General features: G+C 38.7%; 1 protein-coding gene across 1 annotated transcript in view; it reads right to left on the bottom strand.

The window, feature by feature from the left end:
* The window catches only part of DPY19L1 (dpy-19 like C-mannosyltransferase 1), a 92721-nt gene that overhangs the window by 52986 nt on the left and 12995 nt on the right, over positions 1–26740 (bottom strand). The window contains exons 2-6 of the mRNA XM_052638883.1: positions 21135–21159; positions 20413–20500; positions 16329–16466; positions 13454–13574; positions 12669–12762 (exon numbers count right to left, since the gene is read on the bottom strand). Coding sequence (XP_052494843.1) covers positions 12669–12762; positions 13454–13574; positions 16329–16466; positions 20413–20500; positions 21135–21159 — 466 coding nt within the window. The remainder of the gene's footprint in view (positions 1–12668; positions 12763–13453; positions 13575–16328; positions 16467–20412; positions 20501–21134; positions 21160–26740) is intronic.

The following is a 26740-nucleotide window of genomic DNA, read 5'->3' as shown; positions in this document are numbered from 1 at the left end:
GAGTTAGGGCACAGAGCTACTTGCTGTTAAAGAGAACAGGGAGCAGTGCTAAAGGTTGAGGAAAGTGGAGGAGGAGGTATCTGAAATACCACTTGCACTTAGCAGAGAGGTAAGGAGGGAAAACAGAAGGGCTCTAGAGCCCTCTTTAAGGGATCAATAGAAGTTCAAGATCACAAATTGTCAGAGACACTAACAGTAAGGCTGTGTGATCTTTCTCCACTGGTTATTAACTTGGACTGGCACAAATGAAATATAAAGGGGCAAAGAAAGCATGCTGGCCAGACAGCAGTGAAGTGATGGATTACAGAAATAAGAAAGGCAGATAAAGGAGCTAGAAAGGGTACAGGACAGGGGTTGGAAGTTGGGGTTCTCTCCTCAAAAGGCATAGCATGGCTACTTCAAAAGACCAGCAAACAGGCAAACTCTAGGCTCACTTAAGTGACGAGACTTTAGGAAGCTTACGAATGTATTATGGGGACTTCCCTGATGGTCCGGGTGTTAAGAATCTGCCTGCCAATTCAGGGGACACGGGTGTGATCCCTAATCTAGGAAGATTATGCATGCCGCAGGCAATTGAGCCCATGCCCTGCAACTACTGAAACCTGCACACCCTAGAGCCCGGGCTTTGCCACTAGACAGCAGCCCTGCTCACTGCAACTAGAGAAAGCGTGCATGTGGCAATGAAGCACCACTGAAAATAAAATTTTTTAAGAAAAAGAATGAGTTATGGATTTAAATAATTAAATGTTTAAATATTAGATATTAAAGAGACAAATATATTTTAACAATTTGAACATATTCTAACAAGACAAAAAGCCATAGATCTATATATTTTTAAAAAATGGTTTCCTGCCAGCAACCCTCCTCCAATCCTATTCACCAAAGATAATCAATAACATTTGTTGCGTGTCCATCCTTCCAAATTCTCTCTATAACCATACAAACACATATTTTAATGTTATTACTATTAACATCCCTCCAAAATGTTCCTTTCCTAATTAATCTGTTATTCCTAATCCATACATTTAACCCAAGGCATTCTTTTCAACAGATGTCGTATATTGCACAGTACAAACACTTTGCAATTTGTTCCACCCTTTCCCTGTTATTGGTCATACAGATGTTTTTCAGTTCCTTGTTTTAATTTTTTAAATGATCAAATAAAATCTTTGCACATGTAAAAAATAGTGTTTTTACTTCTATCAGATAGACCTGCGAGACTGTCAAGTCAAAGAATGTGGACTTTCCAGAAAACCCACTCCAGTCCACACCCTCAACCAGTGTATGAAGGGTTGATTTCACTATAACACAGAAGCCAATGTGCCCAGACCCTTTTACATTTTGCCCATAGAAGGGTGGAGATTTTTTCTCACTGTTATTTCGATTTGTTCTTCCTGCCTATTTGTACAAAGCATTACGTCAGTGGGTTGTTTCATTTTGCTTTCTTCATTTACTTTTCTGTGAACTGTTCTGTTCACATTCTTATCTGTTTTTCTACTGGATTTTCTGTTTCCCTATTTAAAGATTAGGGATATAAATTTTTTTACTGTTATATATGTGACAAAATCTTTTGCTATAACTTATGATTTATTCTACAATAAAAAATTTAACTTTATGTAGCTAATTTTATAGTAAAATGTCAGTATTTTTTCTTTTTTCCTTCTGCATTTCCTGGCTTGTCTGTGAAGGTCTTCCCCATCTCAAAATTATACAGTGTTCTCCTATAATAAGACTATAGTACAGCATCTTTTGATTACAGACAGCTTTGCTTGACCAGGCAGAGAGGCAGATTTTCTGGTATATTGAGGCTCTGCATAGCCAAGAGCAGAGAAAAAACTGCTTATCTACAAGGAATGTTCTATGTTCCAATCATTAGGAAATGATATGACTTGCAATAAATCCAAAACTGTGTTCCCAGCGTTTAACTTCCTACCCTCTGATGTTTAAAGACTATCACATAGGTCATTTTATTTTGCTAAACAGAAAAGATGTAGCAACCAGAATATTTAAAATCATTTTTTTTTCCATTACAGTTGATTAGTTGATATTTCAACATTCCCTAGTGGTTAAAAAAAGTTTCTTCTGCAATATTACCACCAACTGTCAGAAAATATGAAAGCTCCTATTGTGCAAATTTTAAAGCATTCTAAGCTGGGTAAACATTTGCCACAGTTATTCATACATCCCAATTAACCTTGGACCTTAATTTCCCTCGATATAAAATAAGGGGATAAGAATATAAAAAATCTTAAAAATACTTTTATCAATTCTAATGTTTAATGATCTTGTAATTTTCTTCTTTCCCAAATCTTTCTGTAAAGTGGATTTAAACCAGTCATCACATTTTGGTAGGCTCTGTTTATCATTGTGGTTTTTACCTCTATATACCAAAGAATTATGAAACATGCAAAGTTCAAAATAAAGAAACAAAAGTAATCATTGTTGTTGTTTAGTCACTAAGTGGTGTCCAACTCTTTTCTGACCCTATGGACTGCAGCCTGCCAGGCTCCTCTGTCCATGGGATTTCCCAGGCCAGACTATTGGAGTGGGTTCCAATTTCCTTCTCCAGGGGATCTTCCCGACCCAGGGATCAAATCTGTATCCCTTGCACTGCAGGCATATTCTTTACCGCTGAGCCACCAGGGAAGCCTGACATTAAATTACCCTGCATAAATGCTTAAGAAAGAGAATATAAAAGAGTAATTTAGAAACAAATCAATCAAGAGGATTTCAAGTCTTGAATTTGAGATGTAAAGCCTCAGCACCTGCTAGACCACCAGACCTGACTGAGAGCAGAGCATCCTCCCTTGAACTTTTTAATTGTTTAGTCCCTATGTTGTACATGACTCTTTGCAACCCCACGGACTGTAGCCTGCCGGGCTCCTCTGTCCATGGAATTCTCCAGGCAAGAATACAGGAGTGGGTTGCCATTTCCTCCTCCAGGGGATCTTCCTGATCCAGGGATGGAACCCGCAACTACTATTTGGCAGGCGGATTCTTTACCACTGAGCCACCAGAGAAGCCTTCTCTTAGGGGCAGCGATATTTTGAACATTAAGAAAAGAAAAAGTAAAAGGTGAGAAAGAGAATGAGAATCAGGAGGGCTGAGAAAAGTTCTAAGCTTGGTCCTGCCAGTCTGTTATAAGCAAATAATCAATGCCTTTAATTTAACTCTCTTGGTCTGCTAGGACCAAGAAAAAGAGTTTTATTTACAAGATTGTGAACTTCTTGATACATCACTGCAGCTGTTGTAGTGCTAAATATTGAGCCTCTCCTAAGGCAGAGATTCAAAAGGTATCTTTAGAAAAAGTGAAAACATGAAAAGTCTTCAATCAGAACACGGCTGGCATTCATTTTGGGGAACCTTGTGGTTAAATATACATTTCCTGTCATTGGTACTGGGACCTCCACTCCATGATGCACAATTTCCTCTCCATCAGCTCAGCCTCTACCCAGATGCTTCCTTCCCCTCCTGCCTTGAAACCTCACTCTGCTGGGAGAGTCACTCTGTCAGACTCCTACATGGTTCTAGGCCCAGAGGTGAGGCCAGCAGCCTCCTCTATTGTCATCTTCATTAAACCCTGCTCATCAGAGCTCATTTCTCTCACATGCTCTCCTCAGAGCTGTCATCTCCCAACACTCTAGCTCATTCCCATTATTCACAGCTTTCTCCTACCTCAAAGGCACACCAAGTTTCTTAACCCTCTGCTGAGCACCACTGGAGAAAATTATACCAATGTGCAAACCTGTGCTGTCCTGAAATTATAAAACAAAATTTTAAAAACCTGTCAATCACAAATCCTCATGAACTATGCCTCCCAAATATCTTGGAGACCATCTGCTTCTTTCCATCCCACCCCCACTAAACTAGCTCAGGCCACCTCCCCCTTCCCCATGGACAACTGCAACACCTTCCTGCACAGCTTCATTAGGCTGTGCATCCATGCTCACTCCTACAATATATTCTCTACATTATGCCATCGTTACAAATAAATGAATACAACCACACTAACTATCCACTCAATACTTCACTGGCATTCCACTGTTCTTCGGAGGAAATTCAAACACCTAAACATGTCTAGGATGCTGTGTGGGATCAGGTTGTGTATATACCCCCAGACCCTTTCACTATTCTTCCTTCTACCCCAAAACCTGTGCTCCAGTTGCACTGTACTGCTACAGTCCCTCAAATGGAATCACAATGACTGCAGCGAGCAAAACAGCCTGGTGGGGAACAGGACTGACGGCAGAGGAAGAGAGTCTAGGCAGAGAGAGGCCTACGGGAGAAAACCATGGTATCCTAGGAAGAGTGGTGCTGGGAGGTCCCAGAGATAGAGAGAGAATGCCAGACTGTCCCAAGGAGACAGAATGCTGGGGGGGCAAAGAAAGAAGTACAAGGATGCCAGAGATATTCTGAAGAAAGAAACCAGCGGGGTTTTGTGACTACTTGGACGTCAGAGGTTAACAAAAGGGGATAGTCATGGATATCTTCTCAGGCTCAGACTTGGACAACAAACAGTGTGGTTAGTGTCATTTGCTGAGATAATGACACAAGAGGAGGCAGATTTTGTAGAAAAGACACCAATAATTTCAACTAATAACTTTCATCAATTTATGCATGCTGAAGAGAAATACTTATCTTTTAAATATTCATATACAACTGTTATACCAAATGATTAAAGACATGCTAACCCACCAAGCTAATAGAACATTCAAAAAAAAAAAAACAAAAACAAAAAAACAAGGAGCTGGAAAAGTTTGAGCTAATACAATTCACAGCCTATTTAAGATACATTTTTAACCAAAAATCCAGCCTGTGTAAACAGTAAATGCTGATTTATTAATGAAGAACAAAAAATGTCAAGTAAAATAATGAAAAATAATTAGCATAAAGGATAAGAAATTCAACTTCTCCTTAAAACAGGTGAAGGGCTAGGGAAAAGTAAAATCTTGATATAAAATCTTAGTTCTGCCACAAAGCCTAAAAAGAAAAAAAAAAAAAAAACCCACTGAATCACTTCATAGGTGACTTGGTCATGAGAAGGACATGTACGAAAATTGGTTATATTAACTACAACTATTCACTTCAGGACAGAAAGTGAAAGTTGCTCAGTCGTGTCCAACTCTTTGTGACCCCGTGGACTATACAGTCCATGTAATTCTCCAGGTCAGAATACTGGAGTGGGTAGCCGTTTCCTTCTCTGGGGGATCTTCCCAACCCAGGGATTGATTCCGGGTCTCCCATATTGCAGGCAATATGGGAGCTGAGCTACCAGGGAAGAAAGGAGGGCATTAAGCAAAATTAAAAGGGAGGTCTGACATACAGACTAATCTTCCAGGTCCTCAAGGTGTCTGGAACCTATTTAGAAATAAAGCAGTTTTAAAAAAAACCAAAAACAATTCTAGTATCAAGGAAGCCACTGTGAATCTCCAGTGGCCAAAGAAGATAACAGAAAAACAGAAAACCAGAAGAGCATTTTCTTTGCACTGTGTGACTGGTTGGTTCCTCATGTGAAAGAAAAGGCATTTTCTGATGAGTAGCTATGGTCTACAAAAGAATGGCCAGGCTTTTCTCACAATGCAAACCGAAGGAGGATCTGCAGGTAACAGACAATGCAAAAAACAAAACTTCAAGCTCAAAACTCTTTAGAAGAGCTGGAAATTTCATAGAAACTACACTAAAACATAACAGGTAAAATAAGGGAGGGGAAAAAAAAAAACCCAGAAAATTATATTTCAATCCAAGAGTCCCCTATCCAAACCATAAGATTTTGAGGAAAAGAGAGACAATGGAGAAGAGAAAGTCATCAAAGAAGTAATACAGAAAGTTTCCCCCAGAAGAATGCACATGTCCAGAGGAACAAAGCCATTAGAGTATCTGATATAAAGAATGAAACAAAATCTACTACATCACGGCCTTTACTTAAGATATGGAAAAAATAATCCCAAAGCTGCCAGAGAGGAAAAATGAACCAGGTAAAAAAGGAACTGATGGCAGAACAGCACCTAACTTTTGAAAAGCTACAGTGAATCTTAGAAGACAGTGGAATAAAGTCTAAAGAAAACTAAAGTACTGAATTAGCTAAAAAGTTTACTCAGGTTTTTTTAGGAAAAATCCAAATGAACTTTTCTAAAACCAGTCAAACTATTGACCAGTATAGTGTGGAGCCAAAAGACACAGGGTTCCAGGAGAGAGGCCCCAAGGTTTAGGAGTGGGAGAACTGAAATGGTGAATTTTATATATTTGGCAACATATAAATTATTTTACAGTTTACTTGCAGACTGTGAAGAAAGCTGAGCACCAAAGAATTGATGCTTCTGAACTGCAGTGTTGGAGAAGACTCTTGAGAGTCCCTTGGACTGCAAGGAGATCCAACCAGTCCATTCTAAAGGAGATCAGTCTTGGGTGGTTTGGAAGGAATGATGCTAAAGCTGAAACTCCAGTACTTTGGCCACCTCATGCGAAGAGTTGACTCATTGGAAAAGACTCTGATGCTGGGAGGAATTGGGGGCCGGAGGAGAAGGGGACGGCAGAGGATGAGATGACTGGATGGCATCACCGACTCAATGGACGTGAGTTTGAGTGAATTGTGGGAGTTGGTGATGGACAGAGAGGCATGGAGTGCTGCAGTTTATGGGGTCGCAGAGTCGGACACGACTGAGCGACTGAACTGAACTGTGGTTAATGGACACGACTGAGCGACTGAACTGAACTGTGGTTAATAATTAATCGGTATACAAAAAGTGAAGGAAAACAAAATAATAGATGACTCTTAACTACAAGAAAAAAATTGTTTCCATGTAAACAACTATTTACCCTACCAGACTCAGGGCTTCCCAGGAGGGACAGCAGTAAAGAATCTGCCTGCCAATATAAGAGACACAAGAGATGCAGGTTTGATCCTTGGGTTGGGAAGATCCCCTGGAGGAGGAAATGGCATCCCACTGCAGTATTCTTACCTGGAAAATTCCATGGACAGAAGATCTTGGCAGGTTGCATTCCACAGGGTCATAAAGAGCCAGACACAACTTAGTGGGCCAAGCACAGAGCACAGCACTTGACTAAGCAGTGTGCAATGTTTATATGGTCATAACATAAATATGGACTACTGTCTGAAAGTGCTTTCTCCGGACAAAGAAATGGATGGGCGATGGGGACAGACAGGGCAAGGGACTGGTGCTTCATTTCATCACAAAAGCCAACAGAGAAAATAACGACAATTAACTTTAAAATCACACTAAAAAGTCTCATACCCAGCTGTAGAATAGAATAAAAAAATAGCTCAATAAACTTATTTGGGAACTTGCTGATTTTCACTGGACAAAGAACTATAAGTAAAACAATCATAAAAATTTCCCAGGTAACAGGAAAACAGACATTCTTATTCATCACCAAAGGAAATAAAATACTACATTGTACTGTTTTTTTAAGCGAGGATAGTGGGTACTACAGAAGATAATCACAGAGATGCATGAAACATAAAATAAGGGGTTTCATATAGCTGTTTCTTATAAAGCCCTAAAAGAAAAGTTCAGTAAAAGTATTTTCCATGGAGAACACCAAACAAAAGCCCAGGGAGAAGGCAGGGTCTGGAGAGGTAACAGGCAGCTTAGGCAGACTCAGAGTCAACTTTACTCACTGCTCACTGTTTCCTACAGAAGATCTGCTCAGATGATGCTTGATCTAAAATAGAAAGCCAAATGCTGAAGGAGCGCCAAAACCAAGAAGAGGTATTTTCTGGGCACCCTGGAGAACACTGAATGGAAAAGGGCTCAAAGATTCTATAACATGATCTAAAAATCATACTCAAAATCAGGGGCTGTAATGATTCTATTTCTTGTCTTATGAATTGTGGGGAAAGGATTTTTATCCATCCTCCAGCTACAGTTTCTCTTTGTTACAGAAGCTCTAAAGATGGTGGCAGCCATAATCATAATCAGTGAGAGACTACAGAAAAAATTAAGCACAAAAGTGCTGGGCACAGCACTTCTCTGTGAAGACCTTGAATGGCTTCATGTCATTATTTTACCATCCTTAGACTAAAAGCAGACAAAAGAATGGCTTGGCCTGGATGCCAGATAATCTCCATAGGAAGGGGCTGGCGGTACAGGCGGATGAGACCACATTCTCACCACCGGCGCGACCAGACTGCAGTAGAGGAAGGAACAGGAATTTTAAAGCTTAGACTGGGGGTGACAAGGACACTCAAGCAGTAGTCCAATCAAAAAATCTTGTTTCCATTCTGTTCTCTGAGAGGAAAATGAAGAGATGTTCCTTGGCAGAAGGGAAGGAATCACCTAACAGACTGAACGACAGTGACGAATAAAGAATACTTTGTACAAGGAGGGATGAACTCTATAAAACCAACAGGGGGATGAGCCCTAAAACAAAAACACATCTTCTAAGGGACATCCCTCTTCCAGGGCTAACTCTGTCCTATATTAGTTTTCCACTAATAGAAATATTCAAGGTTTGCTTTGAACTCCTCTAAATTTCAAAGGAAGGCAAAATGATCAAAGGCAACAAACTTGTGAAACAGATGTACTTCTGGAGTACACACACACACACACACCCAGACAGACACCTGTATCAGAGAAGTAATAGAGACAGAAGACAAGTCCAGTAGGAGTGAAAAGGAGAGTGAGATGATATGGAGAGGCTAGGCCTCCTTGGGTAAAAGGCCTTTCAAATTCCCAGTTTCAGTTTTTACGAGGCCCAAATAGTTGGGTTTCCTGTTCCCTAATTCCACAAGACCTCTGTATCCCAGGACCACATCCCTCTTTTATTTGAATTAGTCAGAGTATCTCTGGTGAGCTATTTAGAAAAAAGAAAAAAGAAATCCTGTTTGGAAACTCTCTTATTATTTGTATACATCTTTTATATAAATAAAATTTATAATAAATTTTATTTAATATGTATTTTTTTCCAGAGAGCTGGCTGTTAAACATTTACCAGCACACCATAACTTCAGGGTGAATAAAGTTATATGTACCATCCAATCTATTCTTACTTAACAATCTCAATTTCCAGAATAATACTAAAATCAAACAACAAAGAAGAAAAGGATTAATATTACTTGCATGACATCTGCCCTTCAGGTCCAACAAGAAAAGCTTTTGGCATTTATCAATAAGAGAATTCCATCTCTCAGGAATGAATGAATTTCCCCAAGAAGCAATGAGGACTTTCCTAACTGCCTGCTAACTACTCTCACATGTTCCAACCTCCCTGCAGAACAGAGACATGCGGGGTCTTGAGAAACTGGCCCCCAGAAACTTAGTCTGCAGCTGAGAAATATTAGATTATCTTATGAAATACATAACTGTAACTATGACTTAACAACACAGCTTGTAGAAAATAATTAACAATAGGTATTTTGAAGAAATACTAAAATACTGAGAATTCCAGACAAAAAGGTATATTATGAATAGGTCGTGTTTGCAAAAATACCTTACTTCATCTCCTCAAGTCAGAGCTTGGCAGCCCAGCCCCATTTCACCGCTTGTCTATGCTTTGTTTTCCCTTCCACTTCCATTTCTGCTGAAATGAACTGGCTTACTTGACTTCAGAAAACTTATATATGTATTATTTTAAAACAAATATACTTCTGGATTTAAAAACACCATACTCAATTTACCTATACATTTCTAATCTGCTCAAGAAATTTCAACTTTCATTTCTCAATAGAAACATAGTTTTTATAAAAAAAGATTCTAAATTCAATTAAGATATACTCTTTATTCTTAACCCACATGGTAAGAAGTCTGCAGCTTTATCCCCCTTTATAAAATTAGAAGGGTGGCAAACCTAACAATCAAGGAAGAAAACATTAAGAACAACCTAGTAATTTGAGACTTCTAAAAATATTCATGTCAAGAACATTTAAAAATGCAATGAAAAAAAATGATAGAAAAAGTGATAGAAGACTTGATTCACCGTAATATAAACCAAGGTCCCTGCTAGAGTATAATTTACACACCTGGGCCCCCAGGGTGCAGTATAACTGTCAAGAGAACAGAAGTGACTCCACAATGCTCATTTGGGGATGGGTGAGGCTAGGAAGATTCTAGATTTTAGGATGTGTTTGGACAGGACTAAAGAGATTATGCAGGGAAATGAAAACATGTGACACTAGTGTGGTCTCTTTACCCAAGCACAGCTCCACAGGGCAGGCCACCAGGCACAAGAGTCAGACAACACCAAGGGGGCCAGCGGGGCTCAGAGCAGTGAAATGGGTGCGGCTGAAACAGGACGGAGCACTCAGAGCTGGGGGAAAAACCAAAGACAGCTATTTGGAAAGACCCAAATCCTCTTAAGGTAAAGTCACTCCCTCCTGCTACCCTAAGCAGTAAGTGGTCTATAGATTTTTTTTTTTTTAAGCCTAAAACTACAGTAAGAAATAAGACTTTACACCACAACTCAGCACACATACATGTATATACATATATACCATAAGCAACAAACAGAAGTTTCTCTAAATAACATCTATTTTATAAACTATGGAGAAGGCAATGGCACCCCACTGCAGTACTCTTGCCTGGAAAATCCAATGGACAGAGGAGCCTGGTAGGCTGCAGTCCATGGGGTCGCTAAGAGTCAGGCACGACTGTGCGACTTCACTTCACTTTATAAACTATGGTATGTGTTACTATTTATATTTGTATTCTTTTTTCACGTAAGTAGGAATTGCTGGTCCCAACTCACTAAACTGATCTTAAAATCCCCTATGAGGTAACGCCCTCTCGTTTGACGAAGTGGTCACTGGTTGACTTTGGGGTGAGGTGGGTGTCAAAGGTCACATGAGTTCATAGCTCAGCTTTGAATCTTGTCCCTCTATTGGTCACATTTCTACTTCCTTCACTTGCTTGGAAGAGGTTTCCAACCAGTCTGGCATTAAGGTCATTCATCAACAACCCCAACTCTTTGCTCCAATCTGATCTTCCACAATCCCTCCTCAGTCATTTGTATCCCAGGGAAACTGATCTGCTTTCTACCCCCTCCCTATCCCAAAATGTCCACCTATGCCTCTCCCCAGGGTTCTTTTCGACTCCACCTATCCACGGTGCTCTGATCCTCCAAGACAGAGCTAGATCGACTGCTCCACACAGAACAAATTTCTCCTGCCTCCAGAACTGAAAGCACTTTATCCTTGCTGTCTATCTTCTACTGACACACGCCCACCACTGCTGCCATCTCCAACCTCACCCCACCCCCATGCTCTCAGAACCCAAACATGCAGTCTCAGAAAGGGACCACTTAGTATGCACTTCAGGTCCAGACTGAACAAATGAACATGGAGGGAGAATACTGCTCTCTGCAGACTAAAAAATTTCTGGCCAGGGCCCAAAGCACCAAGAATCCCTCAACCAAACCCAGAGCCTCATATTCTCTGCAGCAGATATTATGTCTTCAGCCTTTGAAATAATTGTCATAGTAAGCATTATAAGAAAATGATATTGCATGCTTACTTTTAATGTTTAGAAATTCTTCTTTCAATTAAAAAAACAGCATAACTATAGGTTAGCAATTTAGTAAGAATGTCACATTCCATGTTTTAACTTCTCTTAAAGTCTGATTTCCCAAATGTAATAAAGACAGCTGGGTACTACTCAGCAAAATGAATAGATCCCCCCCTCCCCAAACTCATCTAACTTTGGCTCCTCATGAGACAAAGCACCCTGGCTTTGCTTTCCTTCAAAAGTCAGCTTCCTCTCCTGCTTACCAGATACTTCTGTTAAGTTAGTTCTGTGTATCTTGTTTCAAAAACAAAATTTTTCACATCTTTTAATCATGAATTTTCATTTCAGTCTCCCCTAATTACATAATTCAAAGAACTTACTTAGAGCAAAGTCAGAAATATTAGCATCAAAGTATCTTAAATCTTTATGCAAATATATTTTAAGTTGATCTTCTAACAGCTTCCTCATTTGACAAATATTTATCAAGCAGCTGGTATATACTCAGACACTAAACTAGGATGCAAGAGATCTTTGAGGTATTAAACTGAAAATCCCACACTTCCAAAGCAAAGAAAACAGGATAATAGCAGATTCGCATGCATTAACCCAAATTGAAAATTACATACATATGCTATACTTCTGGACCTCAAAGAATCAGGAAGAAGTCAAAAAAGAAAATACTAAAAATACTCTGAAGCTAAAATAATTCAAACAAGTAGTAGAAGGAATGGTCAAAAAAAGGAGAAATAGAAACACAAAACTCAGAAAATATGTTAATCTTTTAGTTTTAGAAATGTTGCTCAACCATGAAGTAAATGAAGGCAGTTATTAAATATCTGTATAGACTATATTTCTGTTTAACATTAGCAGAATAGTCACTAACACCATTTGACAATAAATGGTCCTTTCCCTTATGTTCCCAATATTTTAGGTAACCAATATATACTGCTTATGTACAAAAGCCCATGAATATTTAATATTTATCAAATATCCCTGCCCTCCTCTACTTTATCCTTTAAAATTATGTTAAAATGTGGCTGGCTATGCCAATGGTGAAATCAATCAATAGGAAATAATTTTTTATCTACTAATAGATATATCAGAAATGACACTGTTATAAAACTGAATGATAAGTCAATCATTATCTCACTGTTCTTACTATTCTGGTATACAGTATAAACCATACATATTAAAAATGAATAGTCTTACCTTAAATATGTGCCATATATGAAGAACAATGCCATCATTAGTCCATTTAAAATAAAAATTACAGCAACATAAAAGCAAGCAGGATCTCCCAATCCTTTAAAAATTAAAAAACAAAATGCTTTAACTATAGATTACTTTATGTGTCTGACAATTCAGATTAAATTGTGACTATTTTGAAAATGGTTGCCAGACACACTAAATGGTTGCCTGGGTTCCCATCTGAACACATGACACCAGTGTGAAACATAGGTGAGACCAGAGAAGTAGCTGTAGTGGTTATAAAACAGGGCTGCAAATTCATGGAGACTCCTCCTGCAGAGGTCTGGGGCCTGTGCCCCTGCTTTTAAGTCTGGCTGGGCTTGTGACTGCTTCAGCATGCCATGGCAGAAGCCGTATGGAAGAGGCCACGCAGTATCCAAGTTGGAGCCCTCAGCAACCACATTAGAAGCCTAACTACCCTGAGATACTAATACAAAAGCACAAGACGCATGAAAAGGGCACTTGTAGGTGTTCCAGTGAGGCTCAGCTGGGCTCAGCCTTGCAGGTACCCCAGTCAAGCAGCCAGAATGTAAGTGAAGTAGCTCCAAGTTAATTCCAGTGTTCCCAGCCATTTGAGTCTAGCAGAGTCCTCTGACATCGCAGAAACAAACCAACCATTCTATACCCTGCCCAAATTCCCTACTAGCAGAAACCATAAACACAATAAAATTGCTATTTACACCACTAAGTTTGCCGTAAATTTATTGTACTGCAACAGACAACAGGACAATATCATAGAAACTTGCCTTCACAGCTTTCAATAGGGCTGAGTCCTTCTCCTCTGGTAACTGTCCAACATATCTTGGTTTGAATACCAATCAAATCCATTATTTTGGTATAAATCCTGTACCAGCTGGCTAAGATTACCTAATTGAAAAAGAGAGGGAGACATTTTAAGAAAAAAGTATCCTCAACAGTTTCCTTACTAGAATATTTTTGAGATATTTTGACAATTGACAAATTTTCCCTTCCTGTACCATTCCCATCTGGGTCTCTTTAAATCTAGTAAAGGAGCTTCACAGTCCCCTATGTAGATTCTTTACTGGTCAGTCTTCACCTGTTCACCCATGGCTAAGAATAAGATATAACAAAAGATATACAATCTGTAATCTTCAAAAGCTATAAAATTCAACTAAGGGACATAAAACAAGAGCTGAACAAACAGAAAGATATTCTATCTTCCTGAACAGATTTAATTTTTCAAGATGTGAATTCTTCCTCAAATTAATTCATAAACATAAAACAAAGCTGAGCAAAATCTCAAGTGTCTGCTGAGATGTGTTACATGGAAAAATGACAAAATGGAGATAACTGAAGAAAATGTCCTAACAGATAATAAAATTTGCTACTTATATAATTAAAACACTGTGATGCTGGCACAAGAATAGCCAGACAGATCAAAGGAACTATGGCAGACACAGTGGAGTGCCACAGGTCTCTCTTGGGGCTGAGGCACTCATTCCCTGAGCAGTTGGGAGGGGTGGCGGCTGACAACCCTCAGCTGCGTCTCTCTCTGGGAGCTACCCTCTGCAGTAGAGAGTAAATTCACTAAACGTCACCCTCCCCAAGGGTAACTGCAGCCATAACTAGTCAACAGGGGGGAATATAAAGGTCAGAGGCCCTTGCTTCAGGTAGGACAACTCTGTAGGGTCATCCCAGTTCCAGAGCTTCCCCAGAGATTGGCTGAGGCCTCTGCTGTGGCTGGATCACAGCTCAACTCCTCCGCCTGCCTCCTCCTAATTCCTTCATCCCCCTTCAGATACTGCCCCCAAGGGAGTTCCCCTATATACTTCAGGTACAGGTCTCCATCTTAGAGCCTATTTCTCAGGACCTCAACATAAGGTAACACTAAACAGAAAGTCCAAAAGTAGTTGAAAGCATATGTGTATAATAATTTTGGAAATAATAAAAGAAGCAGGCAGAAGATGGACCACTCACCCAAGTGTTAGGTTACACAGAAGACCATTTTGAAAAAATAAAAGGTTGGATTCCTGCCCCAAAACTGAGTATTCAAACAAATTTCAGATAAATTAAAACTGTAAATCTCAAAAACATAATTATAACAATTAAGAATAAGTTTTGTTTACATATATGAATGAATAAAAAACATAAATCTTAAAGATTCATAGACATGATAGCTCTGACAAGAAAAAATACATTCACATCATACTGTACCAAGCTAAAGGGCAAACAAAAAGCTGGAGAAAATGTCGTATCCATATAGCATAGTATTGACTTCCTGCATATAACGAGCTCTTACAAAACGTCAATAAAAATATAGACAAGGGCATGAATAAGCAATTAGTTTTAAAAGTGGAAGTGCATTTAATACATAGCACTGAAAATGTACATGTACATACACAAACATATAGCAATGAACAAAATGCATCACATGATCTTAATTTTTTTAGCCATTAAATTAGCAAGGATCCAGAAAAACAAGCATTTTCAAAAACACTGCCTGTGGTGATTTTCATTAATAAATCCTATCCAGAAAGCATTTTGGCAACATGTACCAAAATCATCAAAGCCTATATTCTATTGAACTAAATAGTTCCACATCCACAAATTTATAGTTTAAAAAAACATAAGTATATGTGTATCCCCATCCACAAATTTAGAGTTTAAAAAACATATGGATATGGGTAAAGATTTTGCTTCAAGAATGTTTATTGCAGCTTTAGGATATTTTAAAAGTTGAAAACAACCAAAATTTTCATAAAAGATGAACTAAATAAACAATGGCAGATTGTATTACTGCCATAAAAAATGATGCTGTTGAGAAAAGATGACTTAGGAAGATGGTTTTAAATATTCTTAAAAGACAAAAAGCACTTATAAAAAAGTGTTGTGTGATCCCATTGCTGGAACAGTAAATGCAGACATGTACAGAAAGTACTCAATAAGCACTTTGGTGGTTATTTATTGGTCTCTATCTCCTCCATAATTAAGCAGGCTAACTCAGTTCATCTGGAAATTAGCCTCCTCTTACTCAATGGGAAATGACCAAGAGCCCTGATTAGTGCTGATACTGAGCCCCAGCTTCAGATCTCACAGCACCAAGGTAGCCATGGCCCTGCTGCAGCAGGCAACACACCTTCTAGCAGCATCAGCATGCTATGAAGGGGGGCCAAGGGGAAGCATGCTTAACAGGAGAACCTCAAGAAGGATGTCACTGAGGAAGTCACAACCCAGGTAGGTCCTGGAGAATGCCTAGGGATGCATTAAACAGTTACTGATAGCACTGCCTTCCTATCTCAGCTCCTTTCTTCCACTCCCACTAGCGGAAAAGTGCATCTGATTAAATGAAGAATCTCAGATAAGGAAGAAACAGTATTTGGCAAATGACATGTAAAGGTAATGTAATACATATAAACACACAAATCTAGTTTTCATATTTTCTAAACCATGCAATCATAATACTCATTTCCATAAAATCATTAAAGACCCCCCAAATTAATAATGATTTTTTTCATATTCCTTTCTAAGAAAAGATACCCATTTACTTTTTTAAAAAAGATAAAATTTAATATATTGAACTAGATCTTAGATTTAGAATCACCATTTAATATAAGCAATACTTTATAAAGTAAAAAAATCATAATTGAAAAAGTATCTTACCTCAGGGTAAAGATTGAACCTTTTTAATGTATTAATAACAAGGGGATATTCAGTCAGTTTATCATTCATAATCATCCATACTCCATTCAAAAATGAGGGTGCTTCCACAATAGTCTTAAAGTAGGAATAATATAGTCCCTGAAACAAGCACATGTTATAATAAAAAGTACATAATTACTATGTCTCGTATTAGCTTAAAATAAAACTTAGTATACTGTTTTTTAAAAACAAAGCAATCCACGCATGTAACAGCTACAATTAATTTCACAGGATTCTGATCACTAATAAATGCTCAGGTTGTAAAAAACTTACATATTTTAGCATGCTGCTGCTGCTAAGTCGCTTCAGTTGTGTCCGACTCTGTGCGACCCCATAGATGGCAGCCCACCAGGCTCCACCTTGTCTTAACTGAACAACTGATCTCAAAACAACTTAAAAAACAGCTTTAACATTGAAAAAGTCATATAACTCAGACAGCATGCTCATTTAGGAAACCCCTATAACCCTGGTGGGCTGCAGTCCACGGGGTCGCTAAGAGTCAGACATGACTGAGCGACTTCACTTTCACTTTTCACTTCATGCACTGGAGAAGGAAACGGCAACCCACTCCAGTGTTCTTGCCTGAAGAACCCCACGGATGGGGGAGCCTGGTGGGCTGCTGTCTATGGGGTCACAGAGTCAGACACGACTGAAGTGACTTAGCAGCAGCAGCAGCAGCAGCAGCAGCAGCAGCATAACCCATACTAATCGAAGAGTTAGAAAAGGCTTCTTTCAGAGTTAGAAAAGGTTCTTCTCAGCTCAGCGTAAGGTAAGAAGCCTACAGAACTGGGGCTGTGAAAACAGAAGAGAGGGACTGTGGTAGTACTCCCATTTTGAGGAAAAAAATGCTTTACTAGTAGTTATGTATGGATGTGAGAGTTGGACCATAAAGAAGGCAGAGCACCGAAGAACTGATGTTTCTGAATTGTGGTGCTGGAGAAGACTCTTGGACAGCAGGGAGATCAAAAGCAATCAATCCTAAAGGAAATCAATCCTGAATACTCTTTGGAAAGACTAATGCTAAAGCTCCAATACTTTGGCCACATGATGTGAAAGGCTGACTCCAAATGCAATATAACTGGTATCTTTATAATAAGAGGGAAATTTAAACTGAGATATAGGGGAAAATACTTCATGAGGACAGAGGCAGAGATTGGAGTCATGGTACCTTACAATGCAAGGCAAGGATTACCAGAACCATGAGAAGCTAGAATGAAGTCTCAGAGAGAACACGTTCGGCCATCACCTAGATTTTAGACTTCTAGCCTTCAGAACTGTGAGAAAATAAACTTCTGCTCTTTTAAGGTACAAGTACTTTGTTATGACAGCCCCCCAGGAAACTACAACCTACCTTGTTTATAGGTTTGATTTTGGAATCACATAAATATCTTATACAATTAAAATTTAAAACAAAAAAGTTTATATTCCTAAATATACAAAAAATATATAAGAATTATTTATTAAATTGGGAAAGGATTTCAAACAAATTTAAGGTCAAGGCTGTATACTGTCACCCTGCTTATTTAACTTCTATGCAGGGTACATCATGAGAAATGCTGGGCTGGAAGAAGCACAAGCTGGAATCAAGATTGCTGGGAGAAAAATCAATAACCTCAGGTATGCAGATGACCCCACCCTTATGGCAGAAAGTGAAAAGGAACTAAAAAGCCTCTTGATGAAAGTGAAAGAGGAAAAGTGAAAAACTTGGCTTAAAGCTCAACATTCAGAAAATGAAGATCATGGCATCTGGTCCCATCACTTCATGGCAAACAGATGGGGAAACAGTAGAAACAGTGTCAGACTTATTTTTTTGGGCTCCAAAATCACTGCAGATGGTGACTGCAGTCATGAAATTAAAAGACGCTTACTCCTTGGAAGGAAAGTTACGACTAACCTAGACAGCATGCTGAAAAGCAGAGACATTACTTTGCCAACAAAGGTCCGTCTAGTCAAGGCTATGGTTTTTCTAGTGGTCATGTATGGATGTGAGAGTTGGACTGTAAAAAAAGCTGAGCGCTGAAGAATTGATGCTTTTGAACTGTGGTGTTGGAGAAGACTCTTGAGAGTCCCCTGGACTGCAAAGAGATCCAACCAGTCCATTCTAAAGGAAATCAGCCCTGGGATTTCTTTGGAGGGAATGATGCTAAAGCTGAAACTCCAGTACTTTGGCCACCTCATGCGAAGAGTTTACTCATTGGAAAAGACTCTGATGCTGGGAGGGATTGGGAGGAGGAGGAGGAAGGGGACGACAGAGGATGAGATGGCTGGATGGCATCACCAACTAGATGGACATGAGTTTGAGTGAACTCCGGGAGTTGGTGATGGACAGGGAGGCCTGGTGTGCTACGATTCATGGGGTCGCAAAGAGTCGGACACGACTGAGCAAATGAACTGAATTTTACTGTACACTCCTAGTTGAATATATATTAAAGTCAAAAATAAAACCACAAACAAGTTTTAAATTATTTCTAGTAATCATTTTTAACAATATATGATACTTTTATGCTTCAAATATAGGTAATGTGAAACCAAGATTCTCAGGCTAACAAAAGAGATACAAATTTAATATCAAAAAAGTAATTAATCCTAAATTTGAATGTAGAAATATAAATAAATAATTTATTTTTTCTATTTAAAAAATTGTTTCCTAATTCTATCTACTAAAAAGGCCTAGGCACAATGGCCAATCTAGTATAAAATACTAGCAATGAATACCTCTATCACCAAAATTGTGGCCTCTAAATACCATTTGCTACTGGAAGGAATCAGGGCTCCTTGGAATACTGGATGATTCCAGGTCTGGAAAGGAAATGTTTTGCAGTACCAGAAAGTTAAGGAAGCTACAGAATACTAGTGAGGTCATATCAAGGAAAGTGTGTGTGTGTACATGTGTGCGTATGTGTATGCACACATGCTCAATCATTTCCAACTCTTTGCAACCCCATGGACTATGGAGCCCACCAGGCTCCTCTGTCCATTGAATTTTCCAGGCAAGAATACTGGAGCAGGTTGCCATTTCCCACTCTAGGTGATCTTCCCTAGAGGGAAGGGATAGGGATCAAACCCATGTTTCTTATGTCTCCTGCATTGGCAGGCAGATTCTTTACCACTGAGCCATCTGGGAATCCCATATCAAGGAATCACAGAGCCAAATGCAAGGGCCCTCACCAGCGAAAGACAGGTAAGTTTAAGAAATCTGTTAAAAGCTATCAGGCCATAAACATACACCCAAAGACAGAACTCTGCTTGTCACCATTAAAAGATGCTCGAAAAGCAACTCATGTTTCCAAAAAGTTGTAATAGAAGGAAAGCATCAAGCATTTTCCTGTCTTTCTTGTATAAAGTGTAGCTCAGAGAAAAAGTCCAAATAAAGAGGAACATCAAAAGTTCTTCTTTATGGAGTTATTATGCTAAAGCTGAAACTCCAGTACTTTGGCCACCTCATGCAAAGAGTTGACTCATTGGAAAAGACTCTGATGCTGGGAGGGATTGGGGGCAGGAGGAGGAAGGGGATGACAAGAGGATGAGATGGCTGGATGGCATCACTGACTCGATGGACGTGAGTCTGAGTGAACTCTGGGAGTTGGTGATGGACAGGGAGGCCTGGCATGCTGCGATTCATGGGGTCGCAAAGAGTCGGACACTACTGAGCGACTGAACTGAACTGAACTGATGGTTAGTAAATGCCCATTCCCCCAGGTCATTTAAACTCTGATTGATATTTGAGGATACTGAGTAACTGGTCTTCAATATTTTCAAGTATGACAATGATACTGCAGTTAACAAAAAAGTCCTTTGAGACATACATGAAAAATATTTACAGATGAAATGATATGGTATCTGAGGTTTCCTTTAAAAAGAGATGGTATGAAAATGTAGATGACAGAAAAATGGCTATGTGTCTTCAGTTGCTGAAGCTAGAGGAATGGGTAGGGGGAGTTGGGTCTACTCTTTCTACTTTAAAATATCTTTGAAAATTTCCATAAGAAGCTTAAAATATTTAGGTTATTAAACTACTACAATAAAATACTACATGAAAACTAACCATTTCAGTGCGAAAAGCCATCTCTCTTTCCAATGTTGAGAGGTGAGAAAAATGACGATCATTTTCAAAGAGGTGTGTTATATGACTCCTATAAAACAAAACAGTAACAAAGCAACAGTGTTGAAACTTATACTAAGTATAATTTTTAAAGAAACTCTAAAAGCAAAAATAAAATATTAATACTCTACGTATTTGCACTTAATTTTGTGATAAAACTCAAACAGAACAGTATCCATATTTGTTCTTCCATTCAATACATCTTACATTTCCACTAAAATTTCTCTCTATAAGAAAACACATCAAATTAGATTTTAAAATTAGAATGAACCAGAATAATGATACTATAAGCCAAAAACAATAAAATTATAGATTAAACTATAAATGTCATTGGGTTACTATTTCAGAAATGTCTGATTTATGAAATTCATATTTCTTCCTATCCAGATTAAAAAACTTAATCTTCCCAATATGAACACTATATTAATGTTAAACAGAGTTTCAAATATAACCTCATTAATAATAGATCTCTTTTTTATTAAAAATTGCATTTTCTGGCTCTGATTTATCAATTAAACTACATTTGCATACTAGTTTGCTGCATGTAATACATATTCATCCTTATACTGGAATTATTCATATATATATATATATATATATATGAAATAGGATGATAGGCTGTAAACATCTGCCTAAAATATACCATAGGAGAAAAACGTTCTTACCAGTGCAACACTGCTGCAAAGGCAGCTGCAAGAAAAAAGAAACATAAATCATTATTTTAGCATTAAAAGTGTTTTCACCTTACAGAAAAGCACTGCAAAGATAAACATGATAAAGTCTGGGAACTGTAGATCCTGAACTCATAGGGAGTGGATAAAGAATAGGGACTCTTCAAAAAAAGTCCCAGAGCTCTGCTTAAAATACCAGTGGACTAAATTATAAAAGAATTAAGCATATAGCTATAATTTTCATTCACTCAACAAAATAAATTAGGAGCTATTAATATTATTTGCCAACAACCATACAAGAAACGTTTGGATGGTAAGTTCCACAAACTCAACTGCAAGAAGGATAGAACCAATGGTGAGAGGCAAAAGAATAAAGATATGGTAACTTCAGGGAACAGGACTGGAGAGGGACAGAAAAAAGGAGCTATCACTTTGATACATGCTGCAATATCTGAATTTTTATAATAAGTTTTAATATTTTTAAATAAATTTAAAACAAAACAGGAAGGAAGAAAAAAAGGTGGAGAAAGAAAATAGACAAATAGAGAGAAAAACTGGTAATAAAACAAGTTTCGTACAAGAATCAATAGTTTGCCTTCTGTACAAGTACAAAGAACACATTAAAAAGAATCCAGAAAACAGTATTCTTATATCACAAGATTCATCCTATTGTAGGCTTCTGATTAAATAACTACAAGGAAACCAACTATGAAATACTCTTAGAAATTAAAGACAAACAGCTCAGATCTTATTATCTTATTTTTATAGAGGTATTTCTATTTAAAATTTTTAAAATTCATTTTACCTAGAAGCTACTAATGGTTACAAAAGACAAAGAGTTACTCTTTCTAGATCATTGAAACTACAAATATTTAACTAGGTTTATCATTTGACATTTGTTTGTAAAGGGTTCTTTGAGCTTTTGAAACTTTGATTTCTTGTTGAGCAATCTACTGTCCACTTCCTTTAAAGATGTCATACTACCATAATAAAATTTGGGCTTTATTTTCTTAATGTCCTAACTATTATGTCCTGAATAAATCATTCTTCTGTCATAGAATGTAAATACCACCTTTATCATTCTGAAGAACTGTTACACTTATACTTTGGTAATCCCTTAGAGATTATAATTTTCACTTCATTGATAAATAAATATGGGAAGAATCTACATGTTTACAGCACATATATGTTATTATCCATAAACATATAGATTCAATTATTCGAACTCTCTTTACAATTGCCCCTGACAAAACTCCTATCAGTAGAGCTAATAATATAAACTTAACTCATATTTCTTATTAAGTCTTTCCTGGGAGTTTTAATACTTTCTCCCCTTCTAATAAACATGAAATTTTGTTTTCATTATACTTCACTGGATATTGTTAATGTATTTAGTTTTGAAGTGTATTTATTTGTAATGTATTTCCCTTGCTATACAATTGATTCTTTTAGGGTTTATTTTTGTTTGTTTATCATCTCTAATTCTCCATTTTAAGTAATATTTTAAAACGATAATTTTGTTCCTGTTTAATAATTTTACTATTTTAGTTTATTCTTCCCATGTGACAATAATAATAAACTTCTAGAATAATACTAAGTAATTTTGGTAAAAGAGGGCAAACAGTATTCTGGAGACTTTAACAGAAATGCATTTTATATTATGCCTTTAAATTAGCCTCTGACCTTCACAATTCTGCAGTAATACATATGATTTTTCAAGATCATCAGCTCTCTGCTCCCTCAGAATACTATAATTTCTCAGAAGGAAGAAGACACAAAGTCCTTTTGGTGCCTTCCTTTAATTTAATCCTGGCAGCACTAGTCAATTCTTGGATTTCTCAGCATCTGAATGACCCTCTTTCAGTTTCCAAGGTTGATTCATAATCTGCCTTCAATTCATAATGTTTTAAATTCCTGTTTTCATTTCAATTTAACAATAACAATAGTTAATTAGTAGCAGTAGTAGTAATAAAGCAGCTAACATTTGAATTCTTATTACCTGCCAGGCATTTTTAAGTGCTCTACTTGAACTAACATAATAAGTCCTCACAAGCATCCTATGTGTTAAGTACCAACACTTCCCTGGTATACAAATAATAAGGGCTTCAGGCGGCTCAGTGGTAACGAATCCACCTGCCAATGCAGGAGACTCACGAGGTGCAGGTTCGATGGGGAAGATCCCCTGGAGGAGGAAATGGCAACCCACTCCAGTATTCTTGTTGGGAAATCCCACGGACAGAGGAGGGCAACAGTCCATGGGGTTGCAGAGTCGGCAGGACTGAGCGACTTAGCATACAGCACACATATAGATAATAAGTTGATTCTCAGGGAACTTTAGAAACTAGCCCAAGGAACAAAGCGGATCAACAGAGAAACGGAAGTTGGAAGCAGGAATTCTGACCTAAGACCCCTGTACTGTGTGGCCTCTTGTGGAGGACGGAAGGGCTGCAACAAAGGCCTCCAACAAAGATTCCCCTTCCATCTTTCTTTTATTATTTTAAGAAAAAAGAAAAAAAAGCTACAATTCATCTGTTGATAACGGGCAGTGTATTCTACAGAAGCTATTTTTATATAAAAGTATAGAATTATGCTTTAATTTATTCAATTGAGATAAATTCTATGTATATGTCATCTGAAAATGAAAACCCCAGTAAGTAAAGCAGATACTGCCTTGTGAGCACATAATTTAAGCATAAAGACATATAATGACAAAAACTTCTTAAAACATCCCCAAAGAGCTTTTCATGCCTTCTTGCCTACAAAAAAGATTATGATTTTCTCTAAATATATTCTGGTGATTATTAATCCTGTGTATAGTCTTTGGGGAGTTCACAAAATTGATAACCAATTTTTCCAGTTTAACACATATGTTATTTTTGTCATTCTAAACATCAGAACATTTTAAAAAAAAAAGCTCTCAAAAATTCCAAAACTAGTCTATAAGAAAAATGGTGTTCAAAGAGTGAAGGTTTGCTTTGTAATCTAACTCAAAAGACTGCAATCCTGTGACTGAGAATTCTGTAAGGCTCTTAAGTTTTGCTGGAAGCACACAAATTACCAATACTCTGAAACTAAGCTGGCCACTCCTTCCACTTTCTGATAAAAGAAATTTCATACCAGATTATATGTCACATTACATCAATTTTCAGCCTTACAGGATTTGAGCTCCTTCTTCATTGAAAATTATTATTCTCCAGTTATTAGAATCTTGTTTAAACAAAATAGAATGCAATTCCCTGAGGGGAAAAACAATGTTTTACTGAATTCTACCATAGTAGTACTTAGCAAGAAGCTGAAAACAAAGTCCGACTCAAATGCTGAATTAATGCATATAAGGGGGAAAATTTAATAATCCTAAATCATGTCTACATAATAAACCAAAGTTGAATATACTTTGGTAGTTAGCTACACACACACACACACACACACACACACACACACACACACAGTGTGCATGTAATTGTTTTGTTTTCAAAAATAGAGTCCCCGTGATCAGTGCAAATCAGACCCTTTGCCCAGGTGCAGCCTGCTGCCTAAGCCTCCAGGTTCTCAGTCCTGAACCCCAGCACAGTGGAGTTTCAGAGGCCAGCCCCAGCTCTGCTCCCACTGACACTCCTCTGTCCAGCCACAGCTCAGAAAGTGCGGAGGAGGTGGCCCTTGTTGCTCCCCACCACATCCATGGCCTGCATCGTTTCACTGATGTGACGAGGGCAGAAGGAACAGAGAAAGAAACAGAACAGGAGGTTATTCCATGCTGTTCTGCTCAGTCTTCAAGGGCTCCTGAATCCCATCCCCTCTCCAACCAGGGGATCCCCCAGATCTCTCCCCAACTCTCACAGTCTCTCCCTTCCTCCAGGCTGCCTTGCACTAGCAGGTGGCTCAGAAGTCCTGGTCTCTTCCACAGACCCTCCCTCCCACCCACCCAGTTGGGATTCCTCGGAAGTGGAGCTCCGCAACCTGCTTTCCTAAGGTTCCTCAGCCGAGTCTTCTGCACGCTAAAGCTGGACACCCACCGTCCTTTCTCTCTTCCTCCTCCTCAAGCTAAAAGCAAGAACTGTGAAGCTAGGGTGCTGTGGCTCCCTTCACCCCTCTGTGACAATGGGCTGGCCACAGAAAGTGAAACTGAAGTCGCTCAGTCGTGTCCGACTCTTTGCGACCCCGTGGACTGTAGCCCACCAGGCTCCTCCTTCCATGGGATTCTCCAGGCAAGAATACTGGAGTGGGGTGCCATTTCCTTCTCCAGGGGATCTTCCCTACCCAGGGATCGAACCCAGGTCTCTCCCAGACGCTTTAACCTCTGAGCCAGCCATAACTGCAGTTGCCCACCCACACTACACTGAATCCCTTTGGACTTCATAACTAGGACTTGCCTTAATTCTCAGAATACCTTCACAAGCTCTCTTGAGTCTCACAACAATCTTGTATTCATTCTCATTTTACAGATGAAAAACTGGGCCTCTGAAAAGGTATTTCCCCCAAAGCAAGAACCTAGACACAGCCTCCCAACAGCCTCCCTCCTGAGCCTCAGTTTCTCTCCGCAGTGACAGAGCTGCCTCCCTTTTGATCTTCATGCACTTGATGACTCCATCTTGTAACAATATTCATATGGAGAAATACATTCTAAGTCCAAAATGACTTGCAAAATTTAAAAATACAACTTATTCCTAAATTGAGGTTAATCCGTACTTAAAACATTCTGCAGTTTTGGCCTCCCTAATGCCCAAGTGACAAAATGACATAAAAAGAAGTTAAGAACTTTTCTTAAATCCACTGGACAAGATTTTCAAATTAATCCTGACAAGTTCCATATTAAACCTCTTTCTAATAGTAATAACAGTTGTTTTCAAGGGACCATTCAGAGTTTAAAAGTTTCTTTTCAGAAGCTGAAGTCACTAAGAAGTAGTCTACCTGTGTCACACCAACAGTCTTTCTAGAGAAGGAAGTCGATTTCTAAACATACAGATTTAAGCATCTCCTCCCCATGTCTGAAGTCCCACTGGCTTTTCCATGGCTCATACCATGGAGCCCACATTCTGTGTCCCACCACACACCCTTCACATAGGCTACACAGGGCAACGATCCTCTGAAATACCTAGCATTTTAATGATGCTTCCTGATAGCTTCCCTGATAGCTCAGTTGGTAAAGAATCGGCCTGCAACGCAAGAGACCCTGGTTCGATTCCTGCTTTGGGAAGATCCCCTGGAGACTGGACTACTGTCTATGCGGTTGCAAAGAGTCGGACATGACTGAGCAACTTTCACTTTAATTATGCAATATGCCTGAAAACTCTTAATTCGTCCTTCAAAGTTAAAGGCATTCAAAAGTGGTATTTAGAGAAGCCTGTCCTGACAATAGGTATTAAACCTTGCTTGTTGTATTGCTGTTGTTTAGTCGCTAAGTTGTGTCTGACTCTTTGCGACCCCACAGATTGCCCGCCAGGCTCCTCTATCCATGGGATCTCCCAGGCAAGGATACTGAAGTGGGTTGCCATGTTCTCCTCCAGAAGATCTTTTCGACCCAGGGATCGAACCTGTGTCACCTGCATTGGCCGGCAGATTCCTTGCTGCTGAGACACCCGGAAAATTCATTACACCTTGTT

This window comes from Budorcas taxicolor, chromosome 4 (genome assembly GCF_023091745.1).
Source record: "Budorcas taxicolor isolate Tak-1 chromosome 4, Takin1.1, whole genome shotgun sequence".
In the NCBI taxonomy this organism is placed as follows: domain Eukaryota; kingdom Metazoa; phylum Chordata; class Mammalia; order Artiodactyla; family Bovidae; genus Budorcas; species Budorcas taxicolor.
This window is presented reverse-complemented; position numbering and strand designations above follow the sequence as displayed.